Raw genomic sequence first — 15,554 nt, 5'->3', positions numbered from 1 at the left:
ATAGATAGATAGATAGATAGATAGATAGATAGATAGATAGATAGATAGATAGACTAGTTACAATATAAAATGGATAAATAATCCATTTAAAATACCAAAAACATTTTTTGTTTGGTTTTTGCTAGAGGTTTAAACTCTTCAAGAAATGCAAAATCTCTGTGAGGAAAGCTGAAATACACATGAAGAAACAAGAAAAAAAAAGACTAAGATGAACAGAGGGAGGAATAGCAAAGGGTAGCAGAATATGCCAAAACAGACCACTTTAGCATAAAGATTGTTTTTTGAGTTGAAAGCACTTGAAACACAACAAGATGCAGGAAGGCACTCTGATCTCCCCTTTTCTTGCTGTAGGCAGGAGATGAAACTCTCACAGGAAAGATACCTTCCCTATACCTGAAGGAAAAGAACACTCTTATCACCAGAGGCAGGGAGTCAAGGCCAAGAGATATCCGTATAAAGAAACTTTGTACAAAGACCACTTTTTGGGTCTTCATTTTCCTGTGAAGATTCCCATGTACTTATTACATTAAAACCTGTGTGCTTTTCTCCTGTTAATCTGTTTCATGTCAACTTAATTATCAGACCTGGTGGAGACCCTAAGAGGGTAGAGGAAACGTTTTGCCTTCTTTACGGTAACATTTTCTTATCTAGAGAGAGTCAACATTATAAAATATCTATTCTCCTAAAGTTAATTTTATTAATTTATTGTTCGAGATGAGGTCTTGCCCTGTCACCCAGGCTGTAATGCGGTGGCGCTATCATGGCTCTCTGCAGCCTTGACCTCCCAGGCTCAAGTGATCCTCCCACCTCAGCCTCTTGCACAGCTGGGACTAGAAGTGCGTGCCACCACACTCAGCTAAGTTTTTAAATTTCTTATAGAGACAAGGTCTCCGTAGGTTGCCCAGGCTGGTCTCGAACTCCTGGACTCAAGAGATCTTCCCACCTTGATCTTCCAAAGTGCTTGGATTACAGGTGTGAGCCACTGTGCTTCACCTAAAATTAATTTTAAAACTAATCTAACACTGATTTTAAAATATGTCTAACTTTAAAATTCTTATAGAAAAATACGTACTGTCGGGAAAACTTCAAAAAAGAAGAGTAATAAGATAGCACTACCCATATTGGCTATTAAAACATATTATAAAGCCTCAATTATTAAATGACTCTGAAACTTGTACATAAATGTACAGAAAAAATAATGGCATTGAATAGAAAGTCCAGAAATAGACCTAGATAAGTATATGAATTTTATATAGTATCAAAGAGCATCCCAAATCAGTAAAGGCGAACTTTTAAATAAGTGGTGTTGGGGCAACAGGAAAGCAATATGAAAAAATATGTTCTAAAACCTGTACCTCATACTGCATACTGTATATTAACTCCAAATAAATTAAAGCTTTGAACATTAAAATATATGAAAATATAAAAGTAGAGGAAATATAGGCAATTATTTTTAAACCTTATATTGGGGGAAGGCCTTAAGACATAAAATCTAAAAGCCATTTCTAAAAGGGAAATTGATTAATTTAACAACATAGATACAAATAATTTCTCCTTAAGGGGAAAAAATACCAATAGTCAAGTCAAAAACATTATACATATACATACACACACACACACACACACACACACACACACATACACACAGTGGGAAAAGTTACAGTGTATATTAGAATTAAGGCCTAAATCCTGCTATGCACAGACTCATGTGTATGTATAAATGTATATATCCTAAAACTTAAGAATAAAAAGTTCAACAAGTTAAGGAAAAAAAAAACAGGCATCAGACATGCTAACTAGTGCACAAATAAATACAAACATCCCTTGGACATATAAAAATATACTCAACCTCCCTGACAAAAAGAGAAATGTACATTGAAACTATAGTGAGATTTAATTTTCACCTCTTACATTGGGAAAAATTCAAAAATTTGACAAGTTTTCAAAAGTTTGACAACACAGTTGGAGAGTTGATGGAGAGACAGACATTTGCATACTCTGCAAAACCATGAAACCCTTAGGGAAAGCAGTCGGACAATATCTTTTAAATTTTCAAATATACATACTCTTTGAGCCAGAGAGGCCTCCTCTAGGAAGCTACCCTTTAGATGTAACTACATATGACATACATACAAGAGAATACATCAGAGCATTGTTCAGAATAGCAAAAGATTGGAAGTATCCATGGATCCATCAAAGGGATGGTGAAGCCGTGACACAACTACACAACAACATTCTATGCGATTGTAAAAGGAAATTAATAAGGAAACTCTCTACGCAAAACCATGGAAATATCTCCAGTATACATTGATAAGTAAACAATGAAGCAAGATTTAAAACTAGGTTCATTAGAGGAAAGGGGGGAAAATAAGAATATATGCTAACTTCTTAGTTTGTATTTGTATAAGGAAACACTAGAAAGATACATAGGAACCAATAAAAATAGATCTTTGCTTGAGGACAGGAAGGAATGGGGTGTATGGAGATAGGATGGAAGTGAGAATTCTCAATGTCTATCTTTTTACATCATTTTAAATTTTGAAATATATGAACACTTCAGCTACTTTTTAAATAAAGGTAAAAGAATTGTTCATAGATTACCTCACACTCACCCTTCTGAACAGCTAAATTCTATTTCTGATCCAAAAAGCAAATCTGTCTTAATCTCCACTTGCCCATTAGGTAAGTCTCCTGGGTGCCTGCATCGTTTGTCTGGGAGAAAAATTTAAATGATGATTAGTACTTCCAAGTACTCACAGATACGGCATAAGAAAAGAAAAGAAATTAACCAAGGTTCACTTCTGCTTCCAGAAACACGGAGAGATTTAAATTCAAATTTATTTCTAACCCTGACTCACCTCAGAATTAATGCAAAATTTGATCTTGTTTTTTTCTGGTACATTTTACCAATAGAGAAAAATGCCCAGTTAAATCATTGCAGCAGTAGAACACGTAGTCCAGGACTTAATAAGCTGACCAGGGACGGGACAGCTTTCCTTCATTCTATGTCTATGGCACGTACTTAGAACCTAGGCCACTCCAAAATGCATGTCACAAAACGAACAAAAAAGAGAAAGCATCGATTGTATACCCCTACTATTGGAAAACACTACAGAATGCATTCCCAACTGACAGTGAATCATAACTTTTCTTCAAAACACAGCAAATATTTTGAGTGAGGTTCTTTTGAAAACTGCATTGCCACTTTCTAGCCACCTACCTTTTTATAATTTTTTAAAAAGTGAATCTGATTTTCAATGTATCATAATGAAATTTGTGGTTCATTTCTTGAAAGAAGTGCTTGGTGGATTACTTCATAAAGAATAGACTCTGACCAGGCCCAGTGGCTCACACCTGTAATCCCAGCACTTTGGGAGGCCGAGGTGGGTAGAGGACTAGAGGTCAGGAGTTTGAGACCAGCCTAGCCAATATGGTGAAACCCTGTATCTACTAAAAACACAAAAATTAACCAGGTGTGGTGGCGCATGCCTATAATCCCAGCTACTCAGGAGGCTGAGGCAGGAGAGTCACTTGATACCAGGAGGCAGAGGTTGCAGGGAGCCAAGATTCCACCACTGCACTCCAGCCTGGGAGACAGAGCTAGACTCCATCTCAAAAAAAAAGAATAGAGTTATTTTTCAATGCAACTAACTACCCCCAATTTTTCTGTTTTGCTTTGTTTTTCAAAAAATGCCACAAGTATGTACATTGAAATCAGTAATTGACAAACTGTCTTCTTGGTGACTAAAGATTCAGAAAATTTAGTTTCCAAAGATAGGAAAAGCACAAATGAAAAAAATAAATGTTGATACTCACGGACACAGAAGGTAGTATACGTCCATTGGCCATCAGAATTACAGGTGAGCATCTGATCGGAATGGGATCTGGCATAGCCAGGGCGGCAGGTGTATTTCAGAGTAGTTCCAGTTTCGAAGTGTGTCTCAGTCAACGTAGTAATATTCACTGGGGCAGCAAACGATAAAGTGGGTGGAGGATCACAATTGCCTGGACACCAAAATGACAAGGAGCACCAAAAATTATACCTTGGGACACAAGGTCTTATTGTTTCTGTGGCATGATGTTTAGAGCAGGGATCATTCTTTTCACCTCTAGTCAAGAAAAATCGTAACTCCCATTATACTCTCTGTTCAATACACCTAGTGAGTGATCAGTAATATATATTTGTTCACAAAAGATAATGACAATGATAACAATAAACAATAATGATAAAAGGCAGAATTTTTACCCCTTCTCTACTACACATGGGATAATTTATCTGAAAAAGAAGAAAGACATGAACTTCACCAACCTACTAGATTCCCCATATCTGCTGACTCAAATGCATCTGTGCAAAGTCAGAAGTCCCTGCAAGTTGCCTCAACAGAAACATATTATTGTATTAAAAATAACATTACATAATATTGGTTGCCTCAGGGAAGAGAAACAGGGTGGCTGGGAAATGGGTAAAAATAACATTTTTAATTTGTGTTTTTTTAAACACCTGTTTGATTTTGAATGCTATGGAGGAAGAAGCAAGGAGCCCTTGAAGCATAAAAATCTTAACTTTGCTTTTTTTGCAAGAATTAAATACCAGGCTGATTTACTTTTTAAGCACCCCCTGAATAAGCCCACAGGCAGTGAAAATTGTTTAGTCATAGTGATAGATAATATAGATCTGTTCAAGTTATGGTTGGGAGAGAAATTCTTTCCTGGAGAAATAAAAATCTAGGGGAAAATGTCTAGAACACTATTTCCTTTATGTGTAAAGCAAATTTCCCTAAGTTCTAGCCTGTCAAATAAACCACTTGTTGATGAAGCTGGGTCTCTGCTAGAAGCTCAGTCATCATTTTTTTTAGCCTTAAAAGTGAATGTACAGATGATCTTGATTATTTGTTGCCGATCTGGGCTTGTTTCCCACTACTCACCAAGAATAGCAGGCAACAGAGCAGCGACCAAGGTCATTTGGAAGAGAATTGGATCAGAGACTTTCCACAGCCTGCAGAAGGGCCAGGCTGCCATTTTCCCTTTTCTATGAAGAGCCCCAGATGGAGTTCTTGAGGGGCGCATGGCCTTCTGCTTCACTGATTTTTTCTGCTGAAAGAACTCAATTTAATAAATAGTCATTGAATTCTCACTTGTCATAAAGCACTAGAATAAATGTTATGGGATCCATGTCTTCAAGGAAATGACAGCCTGGAGTGGAAACAAAACACAAACCCCTGAGCACAAATGTTGCAGCACAAGACAGTAAGGATTGGCCTCTGCAGAAGCTCTGTGTTCAGAAGAGAGATTGATTCCAAGTGGAGGGAGGGAGTGGGCTTTGCAGAGGAGACTGTGTCTGCACTAGGTATACTGAAGACATTGAAGAATGGATGCAGGGCATGTTGAGGGAGCAATAGATAATACTCCAATTTGGCTAAGAGTCTGAGATGGGGAAGGGACAGTTTACAGATGTGTCTGAATGGGACGTAAAGGTCAAGTTTAGGAAATTCATAGACTTTACTCCTTGGGGAATAAAAGTGCTTGTTTTTTATGTGAGTGTTTGTTTTTAAGCTGAGAAATGACACAATTATTACGCTTTAAGATCATTATGGCAGATGTGCACAAGATAGATTGAAGGGATTAGAGGAAAGAAACAGGGAGGTTGAGTGAAAAGACTTGCAACTGGCCAGATGATCTGAACAAAGAAATGGCAGTGGAGTTAGAGGAAAGGTACAAACATAAAACAAAACAAAACAAAACAAAACAAACAGACAGGAAAATGATGGGATAGAAAGAGTTGAGTCGCCATATAGAAGTATTGGGAGTTCCTTGTGAGAACTATTGACAAAGGCAATAAACCATCAAGCAATCTGCAGTTTTGAAAAATGATCATACACACACACACACACACATATATATATGAAAAATATACGTGGCAAATGCACTTTTATTTTTAAATCAGACTATATAAAGATGTGTTTAAAGCAAAATTAGTAAGGACTATTTTGTTTATTCTTCACCGCCACTTCCCTTTCCCTTTGGAGAACACAATATATCCTAAGTTTGCATTAGAAAAAGTCCCTTTCCTTTGAATAGATACTTAATAGTGGGAATGCTGGATCAAAGGGGAGTTCTATTTTTAGTTTCTTGAGAAATTTCTATACCATAAATCTATAAAAATAGAAAGAAATTAAAAAAAGAAATAGTGCTTGTCTTCAAAGGAATATATGAAGTTAACCAAATTCACTCCTATAAAACAGTGAATTTCATCTTTTACTTTGACAGCTCTGTTAGATCCAGATGGCTGGCCACTTTCATGCATCCATAATTCATACAAAGCCCATATACATTTAGATAAAGGGAGTCCCTTCAGTATTTCTCCCCAAGATATTTCAGTCCCACATAATGTAGGACTGTCATGTTATGTAATGTACATCTAAGGTAATGTTCAGTCCCTCAACATAAAGCTGATCTCAGTAATATGGGACAGCTTACATAATGTAGGACTGAAACATCTTGGAGAGAAACTGTGTGAGAGAAGGGAAGTTGATAATGCCCTTCATACTTTGTGGGGTATAATTTCTTCCTTGAGTAAAGACTTACATAAGCCTCTTATCTTTCTAAAACTCAGTTCTGATGAAACCCTCCCTCCGCCCATTGTCAGCTGTGGGACCCCATTCACACACGTCCTGTCCCATGAGCTCTATACACCCCCACCAGGGCAACTCTGCCAGTACATAAATTCACCTAATGAGCAATTTACCAGCTGTCATCACTTACTGGAAATGTGTTCACAGACTTTGTACTGAATGAATCCAGGTGGTCTAAAGAGGTTGGGAGGAGCCAGGACCAACATTCTGGGCCTTCATGCTTCCCCTTTCTACCCAGTTTCCCCCTCTCTTTTCCCATTTTCCTCCTTCCTAACTCTACGCTACTCTCTGCCCTCACAATCTTGTGAAGCTGGAGACAGCTGAGAGCCAGGCAGGCTGCATATCATGAAAACCACCTCACTCATCATCTGTGAAATGTGTGAAATGTGTAAAATGTGACAAATTTCTCCCACCCAATAAGATGTGTTATGAACTATGAAAACTATGGGAAAAAGTTTCTTCAATTTTTGACAATGAGTAGATTTGTTGTGTTTATTGAATTTCAGTGAAATTGAAGAAAGAGATTAAAAATACCAGTGGGTTGGCAAAACAGAATTTGACTATGAAAAATCAAAAGGATAAGAGTATAAAGTGGAAATTTCCCATAGGAATTGTTGCAGTTGTCATTACATTCACAGGAAAAATACATGTGTTGAATATGTTCAGAAAAATATTCATGACTATATAAAAATACAACCATAAGATTAAATCATTAGCTTCAAGAAGTTGAACAAAAATATCTTAAATGCTGCTAAATATATATGTTCATTAGCTACAGTCAAAAAGAATATATTTATACTCATTGAATATTCAAAATGAATATTTTTTCTTTTTCATTTCTAAAATTATAATGGAGATGTGATCTTACTATGTTGCCCAGGCTTGTCTCAAACTCCTGGCTTCAAGCAATTTTCCTGCCTCAGCCTCCCAAAGTGCTGGAATTACAGGCATAAGCCACCGTGCCTGGCCTCCAAAATGAATATTTCTTAAAACGATGTTAGGTAAATTGATACTTTGATAAATTCAACAAATTTATTTCTATGAACTGAGCCTTCAGGAACTGGCATTCACTCAATTGGCTTTGATGACTAACTTTTCAGTATTGTGGCCTGACCCCCTAGGCTCCAGCTGTCCTGGACAACCAGAATTCCTTACCATTCCCAGCACTTTCCTACCTCCCATTCCTGTCCACATTATCTACCCTCTCTCTTTTACCTCTTTAATTCCCACTCATTCTGCCAGTCCCTTCTCCAGCATTCCCTCCTATCCAAGCAAGCCTCCACATACCAAGTGCAATTTTGTATTTATAACCCTGATTCAGATTTGGTATGTAACTCACATTTGAAGTCTGCCTTCACCACTAAACCACAAGATCCTTGAAATTACAGAGTATGCTCCCATTTATTTCTGTCCCACAATAGCACCTAGCCTGTGCCTCATGAAGTTAAAGAGATCAAAAAATGTGCATTTAATTTAAATCCAAAGGCTCTAGGGATAAAATATGTTCCAAAGAAAAGTACTGTGCCACATCCGCGTCTCCCCTTACGGTGTATGCTTTGTTAAGGACTGATTTTACCTGATTTTAAAGCAAGGCAAACACCTGTATTTTAATGTGAACAATGAGAACTGGCCCAAGCAATTTTACTCTAGGCTCTTCCATTCTTAAACCGAAGTCATCATATCATCAGCTAGTCAAGGGAGGACAGTGAAGGAGGGAAGGAGTAAGCAAAAACCGGTTCTCCTCCTTCCACAGGTTATGACAGGAGACACAGAAAAATGCAGACCCTACACTGTGATGAGGAAGTTATTTCACTCCCTTTGCTTCAGCCTCACATCTAGGCCATGGCCACAGAGCTGGGGACAGAGGAGGACAGTGTGGCCAAGACCTTGGGCATGGGCTCTGGAGCCACACCCAGAACATATGAGTTGGCCTCCTGGTTCTACCACATGGGAACCGAGTCCCACGGATAAAACACTCAGCTCCTCTAAGCCTCAGTTTCCTTTATTACAAAATAAAAAGGATAACTGTCATTGCATCTCAGAATTTCTGAGAGGGGTTTGGCATGGCGTGTGGATGGCACATAGTAAACATTCAAAAGAAATGATAGGGAAGAGTTTCATAGAATTGGCATTGGAATGTCACTCTGTCATAAGCCAAACTCCTAGGCGTTAAAATACTGTCATCATAATGATTTAAAATTGCAATAAATGGTTGCATCACCAGGGACTTTAATTATACCCCCAGTGCAGAGAAACATCCACTGAACTTCTGGCTAGAAGCCCTGGGTCTGGTCTCCACTGTGGCTTTTGGTACAATGAGATCCAATGTGTCATGCAGAGCAGAGGGATGCTGGCACCCCTGGGGCTGTCCTGGGGCTTTGTCTTCCCTTGCCCTCAGCTGTCTTCCTGGAAGGAAGTCATCCACGTCCATGACTTTAATCACCATGCATGAATCACCCACAGGGCAGGCACGGTGGCTCACGCCTGTAATCCCAGCACTTTGGGAGGCTGAGGCGGGCAGATCACGAGGTCAGGACTTCGAGACCAGCCTGACCAACATGGTGAAACCCCGTCCCTACTAAAAATACAAAATTAGCTGGGTGTGGTGGTGCACACCTGTATGTAATCCCAGCTACTCAGGAGGCTGAGGCAGGTTAATCGCTTGAACCCGGGAGGCGGAGGTTACAGTGAGCTGAAATCACACCACTGCACTCCAGCCTGGGCGACAGAGAGACTCCATCTCAAAAATAAATAAATAAATAAATAGATAGATAGATCACCCACAGACCTCTGGGCCTAATTGTCTCTGGTTCATGCAAAAACTTCCATGCTCCATAAATTCAATTGTTTATAATTATTTTATTCTGTCTTATTCCTTCCTCAGTGTAAGTTTTAAGCTATTCAGGCTTGTCTTCTTTACTCTGGTTGCTAACTAGTTCAATTCTGGTGCTCAAATTACATCTTTCTAAAGGCAATGAAATACATCTCTATAAAATGAGGGGGACTCTTTTCCTCTGCAGCTGTGAAAAGACAGATGATAATCTACATGACAAAACTGACCTTGCAAATGTTTTTTCTAATAAAGAAGTCATTCCTGGATTTTAGAGATGGTTGCTCTGCCACATGATGGTAACTTTTAACCTTAGAAAAGTGTAATTCTGACTGGTTATCTTAGTGAATTTTTTTTTCTGGAATAATATTTTTATGAACATTTCTTCTGTTTACTGGAAGTTAAAAGTGCTTGTGAGTTTTCCTTGCCAAATCCGGAAATAATTATTACACTTTCCTCTTTACCTGCAACCTTGAAAGTAAACTAAAACTTTTGACTGTTAGATTTCTCATTTAAGCAAAAAAAAAAAAAAAAAAAAATTAAGTTAAAATTTCCGAGGTTCAAATCAGTATTTTCAATCACTCCATTTGTATCTCCCAGGCACCTTGAATTTAACATATTTCAAACTAAATTCACTATGTTCCTCCAACACTACTTAATATCTGCGCTTTCTGTCTCAGTGAAGGTGACAATCTCCACCCAGCCTCCCAGACTAGAAATCCAACTCATTATTGCCTCCTCTGTCTCACCTCCTTGCACTATTCAGAGTCGTCAAGTCCTGTCAAGTTGGTCATAGCAGCAGCACCAGAATCTGCCACTCTCTCCTACACTCCACTTCCATAGTCCAGGTTTAGGTTCCTATAATTCCCTTCCCCTCACTCTAGACCACTGTAAAAGCCTTCAAACATTTATAAGCCAGCTTCCATGTTGATGCCATTATATCCCTAAAAAGCAATTTACATGTTGTTACTCTGCTTAAAAACTTTCATGGTTCCCAGTTTGCATAGGTTCCCATATCTGCCCCAATTTTCCCATCATTTCTCACTTAGAACATCATGCTTCAGTCTCAAGGAGACACTTACCCTTCCCCAAAGACATTCTGGATTTTTTTTTTTTTTTTTTTTTTTTTGAGACAGAGTCTCGCTCTGTGTCACCTAGCCTGGAGTGAAGTGGTGCAATCACAGCTCACTGCAGCCTCAACCTCCTGGGCTCGAATGATGCTCCCACCTCAGTCTCCCCAGTAGCTGGGACCACAGGAGCATGCCACCACACCCAGCTAATTTTTAAATTTTTTCTAAAGACAGGGGTCTCACTGTGTTGCCCAAGCTGGTCTTGAACTCCTGGCCTCAAGTGAACCTCCCACCTCGGCCCCCCAAAGCGCTGGAATTATAGGCATGAGCCACCACACACAGCCAGGATTTTTTTGAAAAACACCTGCAAGCATTTACAGTTAATGGCTCACATGCATTAATGCTCTTACCTCCAACTTCTCCTTTATTCACTATTATTTTATTCACTATTCTGATCAAATGTCACTTCCTTGGTGAAGCATTGCCTGACTTCATCGTGAGATGCCAGTGTTTTCTGTTCTTCCAGTACTTGGCTAACACCTTAATTGAAACATTGCTTTGTATCGTAACTGTCTATTTGCTTTGCCTCCCGAAATACACTGTGAATTCCTTGAAGACAAGGAAGGTACTTATTCAACTTTCCATCTCTAACGTGGTATTGTAATCGATTTATATAATCCTGTGACTCCTTTGTTAGAAAAAACATTTGCAAGGTCAGTTTTGTCACACAGATTATCATTGCTTTTTTGCAGCTGCAGAGGAAGAGAAAAGAGTTCCTCCTTATTTTGCAGAGATTTCTTTCACTGCCTTTAGAAAGACCTAATTTGAGCACCAGAATTTAACTAGCTTAAAATTTACATGGAGGAAGGAATAAGACAGAATAAATAACAATAAATCTAAAAGGAATGAAATTCAATTTAATTTTATCTTTAGAGTGAGAATGACTGTCTCACTGAGGACCAAATGAAATAATGTGTGTGAAATGCTTTGTCAGTTTTGAAGAGAGATAATACAGTGACTAGACTTCCCTAACAAACCATCAGGTTGCATCCTAACTCTTCTCCAACTACAGCATTTGCAGTTCACCATAACTACTCCTGATGGTCCCTCAGCAGAAACCAGCTGGCCACAGAGTATGGGAATGGAGGCTAGAACTCACGAGCTGAGAAGACCCAAGTTGGAGTTCCAGCAATACCACATACTAAGTCTGTGATCTTGAAGAAGCTGTATCAGCTTCTTGGATATCAGTTACCTCCATCTCTGAAATGATGACATTAAACCTAGATGAACAAATTCTGCAATTCTGTAACTGCTCACAGAAAAGCTGAGACTACTCTAGCAAACGCTTTCATATTTCAAGGACATCATCTTTTAAATTCCTGCTGAAATGGAACCAACTCAAGAACTTTAGTCAGCATGCCGGGTCCCTTGTGAAAAATACTATTAGCACTTAGCAATGCAGTACAATTTGAGAGACACTGAAACAGCCTTTAGTCCTCAAATTTCTCCCTCCATGAGAAGTTACTTTTTAAGTTAAGATATTTATTTTGTCTAACTTCCCCCTTTTAAAGTGCAGATACCTTGTGAAAGGATAATATTTTTCTCCAGTCTCGGGCTGAGTGTCTTCTTCCTTACACCTAGGCTCTCAATTATATCATTTTCAAACTCCAGAAAAAATTTGCTTCCACACTTTTCCACCCTTCTCAGAATCTCTTTTTTTTTGTTTTGCTTTTTTTGGGAGGAGGGGGTTGTTTTTTGTTTTTTGTTTTGTTTTGTTTTTGAGATGGAGTTTCACTCTTGTTGCCCAAGCTGGAATGCAATGGCATGATTTTGGCTCACCCCAACCTCCACCTCCCAGGTTCAAATGATCCTCCTGCCTCAGCCTCCCAAGTAACTGGGATTACAGACATATGCCACCATGCCTGGGTAATTTTGTATTTTTGGTAGAGATAGGGTTTCTCCATGTTGGTCAGGCTGGTCTCGAACTCCCAACCTCAGGCGATCCACCAGCCTCGGCCTCCCGAAGTGCTGGGATTACAGGCGTGAGCCACTGTGCCCGGCCAAATCTCTTTATATTTCTATCATCTCCTTTATTCTCTGCTCATACTACATTCAAATGTATCTCTAAGCTTAATGCCAACTTTCTTTAATGCTTCTGCCTCTTCTGTAGTCTACTTTTTATTCTCTTGGTGTTACCATATTTAGAGATAGAATAGGAATCAGCAAAGAGACAAGTGGTTGAAGAATTAAAATGAGGACCAGAATGGTACTATATCCTGGTCAACCAAGGAAGAAGAGAATTTCAAGAAGGAAGGGTTATCAGCATCGTCAAATTAAGAAAGTAAAGAAGGTGAGGACGACTAAGCCTGCTAGCTTCAGAGACCAACTGGAGGCTGGCCAGTGTCCTCCTTATTACCAAATCTAAACATCTTTGTTGTCAATGGTGGAGGAGATTTGGAGTGGTTAATCAAATCTCAGAAAAAAAGAAATGACCCAAGTTTTCAGAATGTAGACTACAAGAAGCAGGCTTCCTGTGAACCCTTTGAAAAGTCTGGTTGACCCCTTGCCTCAACTCTCTGATATGGGAAGATGGTGAAAGATCAACCAACCAACCAACACACCTGTCTTTTAGATACAGTAACAAGAGCAATACCTTACACCTCTTCTTCTTTAGCTTATTTTATTAGAATGCAATATTATTCCTCCATTTATAATTTTTAAAACTTGAGGCTCAGATGGGGTTAAAGTACTTTTCAAGTCATACATCCCCCTAATACAGTGATCCTGAAAAGATTTCTGCTGAAAACACCTCCAAGCTTTTGTCTCTGTTTTATCCTTCTAATCCTGCACTCCTTAAAGGGGCAAACCACCAGCCTTTCCTCCAAGCTACCCCAAGGGTTTAGTAGTCCACCGACCTTTGGTAGTTGAGGAAGCGCAGAAGACTCTATGATGATATCTTGGATAGTTTCTCAAAGAAGAAAACTGATTTGATCTATGTAGTCCTGGTTCCTGCCCAGATCAGAGTTTATCATAATACCCTGAAGTTGATTCGTAATTGCTCCACCAAAAAGTCCCTGAATGTCAACCATGCAGTTGGCTGGTCAGGGATGGCTGGATGGAAATAGATGGGCAGAAACTTTTGATAGGCCCAATGAATGATTAACAGCAGAAATAAAGCAGCACTGTTTACCTAAGCTCCTTCCTCTTTGCTAGTCCTCATTCTCCGTAACATGTTGCAATCATTTATTTTCTCCTGTGCCAACCATTTCCCCTAAGTGGAAAGGTAATTGAAGCCAGAATTCTTTTTTCTTTTCATAAACACCCAAGGGTTATGCAAGTTACAGTCCAGCTAGCCTGGAAACCTTAGATACTGTGAGGTTCAGACAGGCTCCGCAAAAATGATCCACTTTCCATGACACTAGGTCCAGTAGGTTTTCCTGGAGTTTAAGAACTGACATTCTTGCCCAGAGCTTGTCTCTATCCCACCCCAAGGAATTACAAAAGGTGGGGTATTTATCAAACATGTATTGGGTTTCCACTATGTGCTGAGTTATCTAGAACATATTCAGAGTTCAGCAAATGTTAACTACTGCTACATGTCAGGCACCAGAGGGTCTCCAGAAATTGATCTATCCAGTGTGCTCAGAAGAACACAATGAAGGACCAGCCGTGTTTCTTCTCACATAGATCTAAAAAGACCACAAGCACTGACATTGTCCAATTAAGCTACTAATCCTCAAGGTTAAGATTTGTGTGCTCAGAAGTCTGCTATTAAAAGGCTATTCTTTCTGAGAACTTCACTTTTTCTGTAATAAATATAAAAGACCAAGAAGAGTTTCAGAAAAGGAGCTAAACTACAACAGGTTGAGTTAAGGAAGTTTTTACAGAAGATGTGACATTTGAGTAAAAGGTAGAAATCATTAGATAAAAGTGGTAAGGATATTAGATGTAAAGAAACCATGCACTAGGTCACCAAGGTGAGACACTGATTTGACAAGAATGAACGTAGAGGATTCCAGATTGCACAGTCTTGAGCACTAAATTGGAAGAAATACCACCTTTAAAGCTGCTATTTCTTTAAAGTACCATTTCCCAATGTATTGAAGTCCTTTTGTTTACTTTCCACAGTGACTCTTGCAGATTTTTCTTTCTAGATCACCAAATTGTCACATTCCCTCTCAGCAGATGCTCTTACCTCCTACTTTACTAAAAGTCATTCTACCTTAGCTTTATCAGTGTCAAATTTTCCCTCCTATTCAATCCTCATTCAGAGGAGAGGTGTTTCTTCTCTTCTTGCCTCATCTTCAATGCACCTCTCATCCTGAAATGTCCCTTCAATTTTGCCAATACTGTAAATTCCACCTTTCTTCTTTAGTGTGATGCTGAACTTCTCAAAGCTATGGTTTATTCTACCTGCCTGTTCTTTCTCATTCATCACTCCGCCTGTTGCTTTCCCATCTGGCTTCTACCCACTCTTCTACTGACATGTCTCTCTGAGGCATGACCTTAGGTCCAAGTCCAAAATACCTTTAATTCATTTCTTATGATCTGTCTGCAGCCTTTGTCACTGCTGATCATTTCCTTTCTGAAACTCTTCTCCTTTGGCTTCCATGACACTAAATTTTCCTGATTCCTTTAACTTAACCGATTTCTCTTTCTTAGTTATTGTTACCTCCTCTTCCTCCTTCTCATTCCTAAATATAGATATATCTCAGGCTCTTCTTTAAAAAAAAATTATCTTCGCAATTTTAATGATCTTGCTTTATGTCACAGCTTTAACTATTACCAGTAAGAAGACTAGCCAGCACTACGTTATTTCTGATTACTCTCCCAAACTCAAGACTTACTTTCTTGGGTTTTTTTATTGCCCACTGGACATCTTACAAGCACTTCACCCTCAGCACATCCAAAGAGGAATTTCTCGTTTCCTGCAAACAAGCTTCACTTTCTGACCCCAACTTTTTCTGACCTCTGGTTCTCAGGAATAAAATTTCAGATTCACTTTTGAACTCCTCCTCGCCC

At 39.0% G+C, this 15,554-nt stretch overlaps 1 protein-coding gene across 1 annotated transcript in view; it reads right to left on the bottom strand.

Annotated features, from left to right (window-relative positions):
* The window catches only part of C4BPA (complement component 4 binding protein alpha), a 40,763-nt gene extending 27,120 nt beyond the window's left edge, over nucleotides 1-13,643 (bottom strand). The window contains exons 1-4 of the mRNA XM_023186889.2: nucleotides 13,448-13,643; nucleotides 4,926-5,091; nucleotides 3,817-4,005; nucleotides 2,613-2,712 (exon numbers count right to left, since the gene is read on the bottom strand). Coding sequence (XP_023042657.1) covers nucleotides 2,613-2,712; nucleotides 3,817-4,005; nucleotides 4,926-5,067 — 431 coding nt within the window. The 5' untranslated portion in view covers nucleotides 5,068-5,091; nucleotides 13,448-13,643. The remainder of the gene's footprint in view (nucleotides 1-2,612; nucleotides 2,713-3,816; nucleotides 4,006-4,925; nucleotides 5,092-13,447) is intronic.
* Nucleotides 13,644-15,554: the final 1,911 nt, after the last annotated feature.

This window comes from Piliocolobus tephrosceles, chromosome 1, assembly GCF_002776525.5.
Source record: "Piliocolobus tephrosceles isolate RC106 chromosome 1, ASM277652v3, whole genome shotgun sequence".
Classification (NCBI taxonomy): Eukaryota; Metazoa; Chordata; class Mammalia; order Primates; family Cercopithecidae; genus Piliocolobus; species Piliocolobus tephrosceles.
The sequence above is the reverse complement of the archived record's forward strand: the minus strand, read 5'-3'. Positions and strand labels throughout refer to the sequence as shown.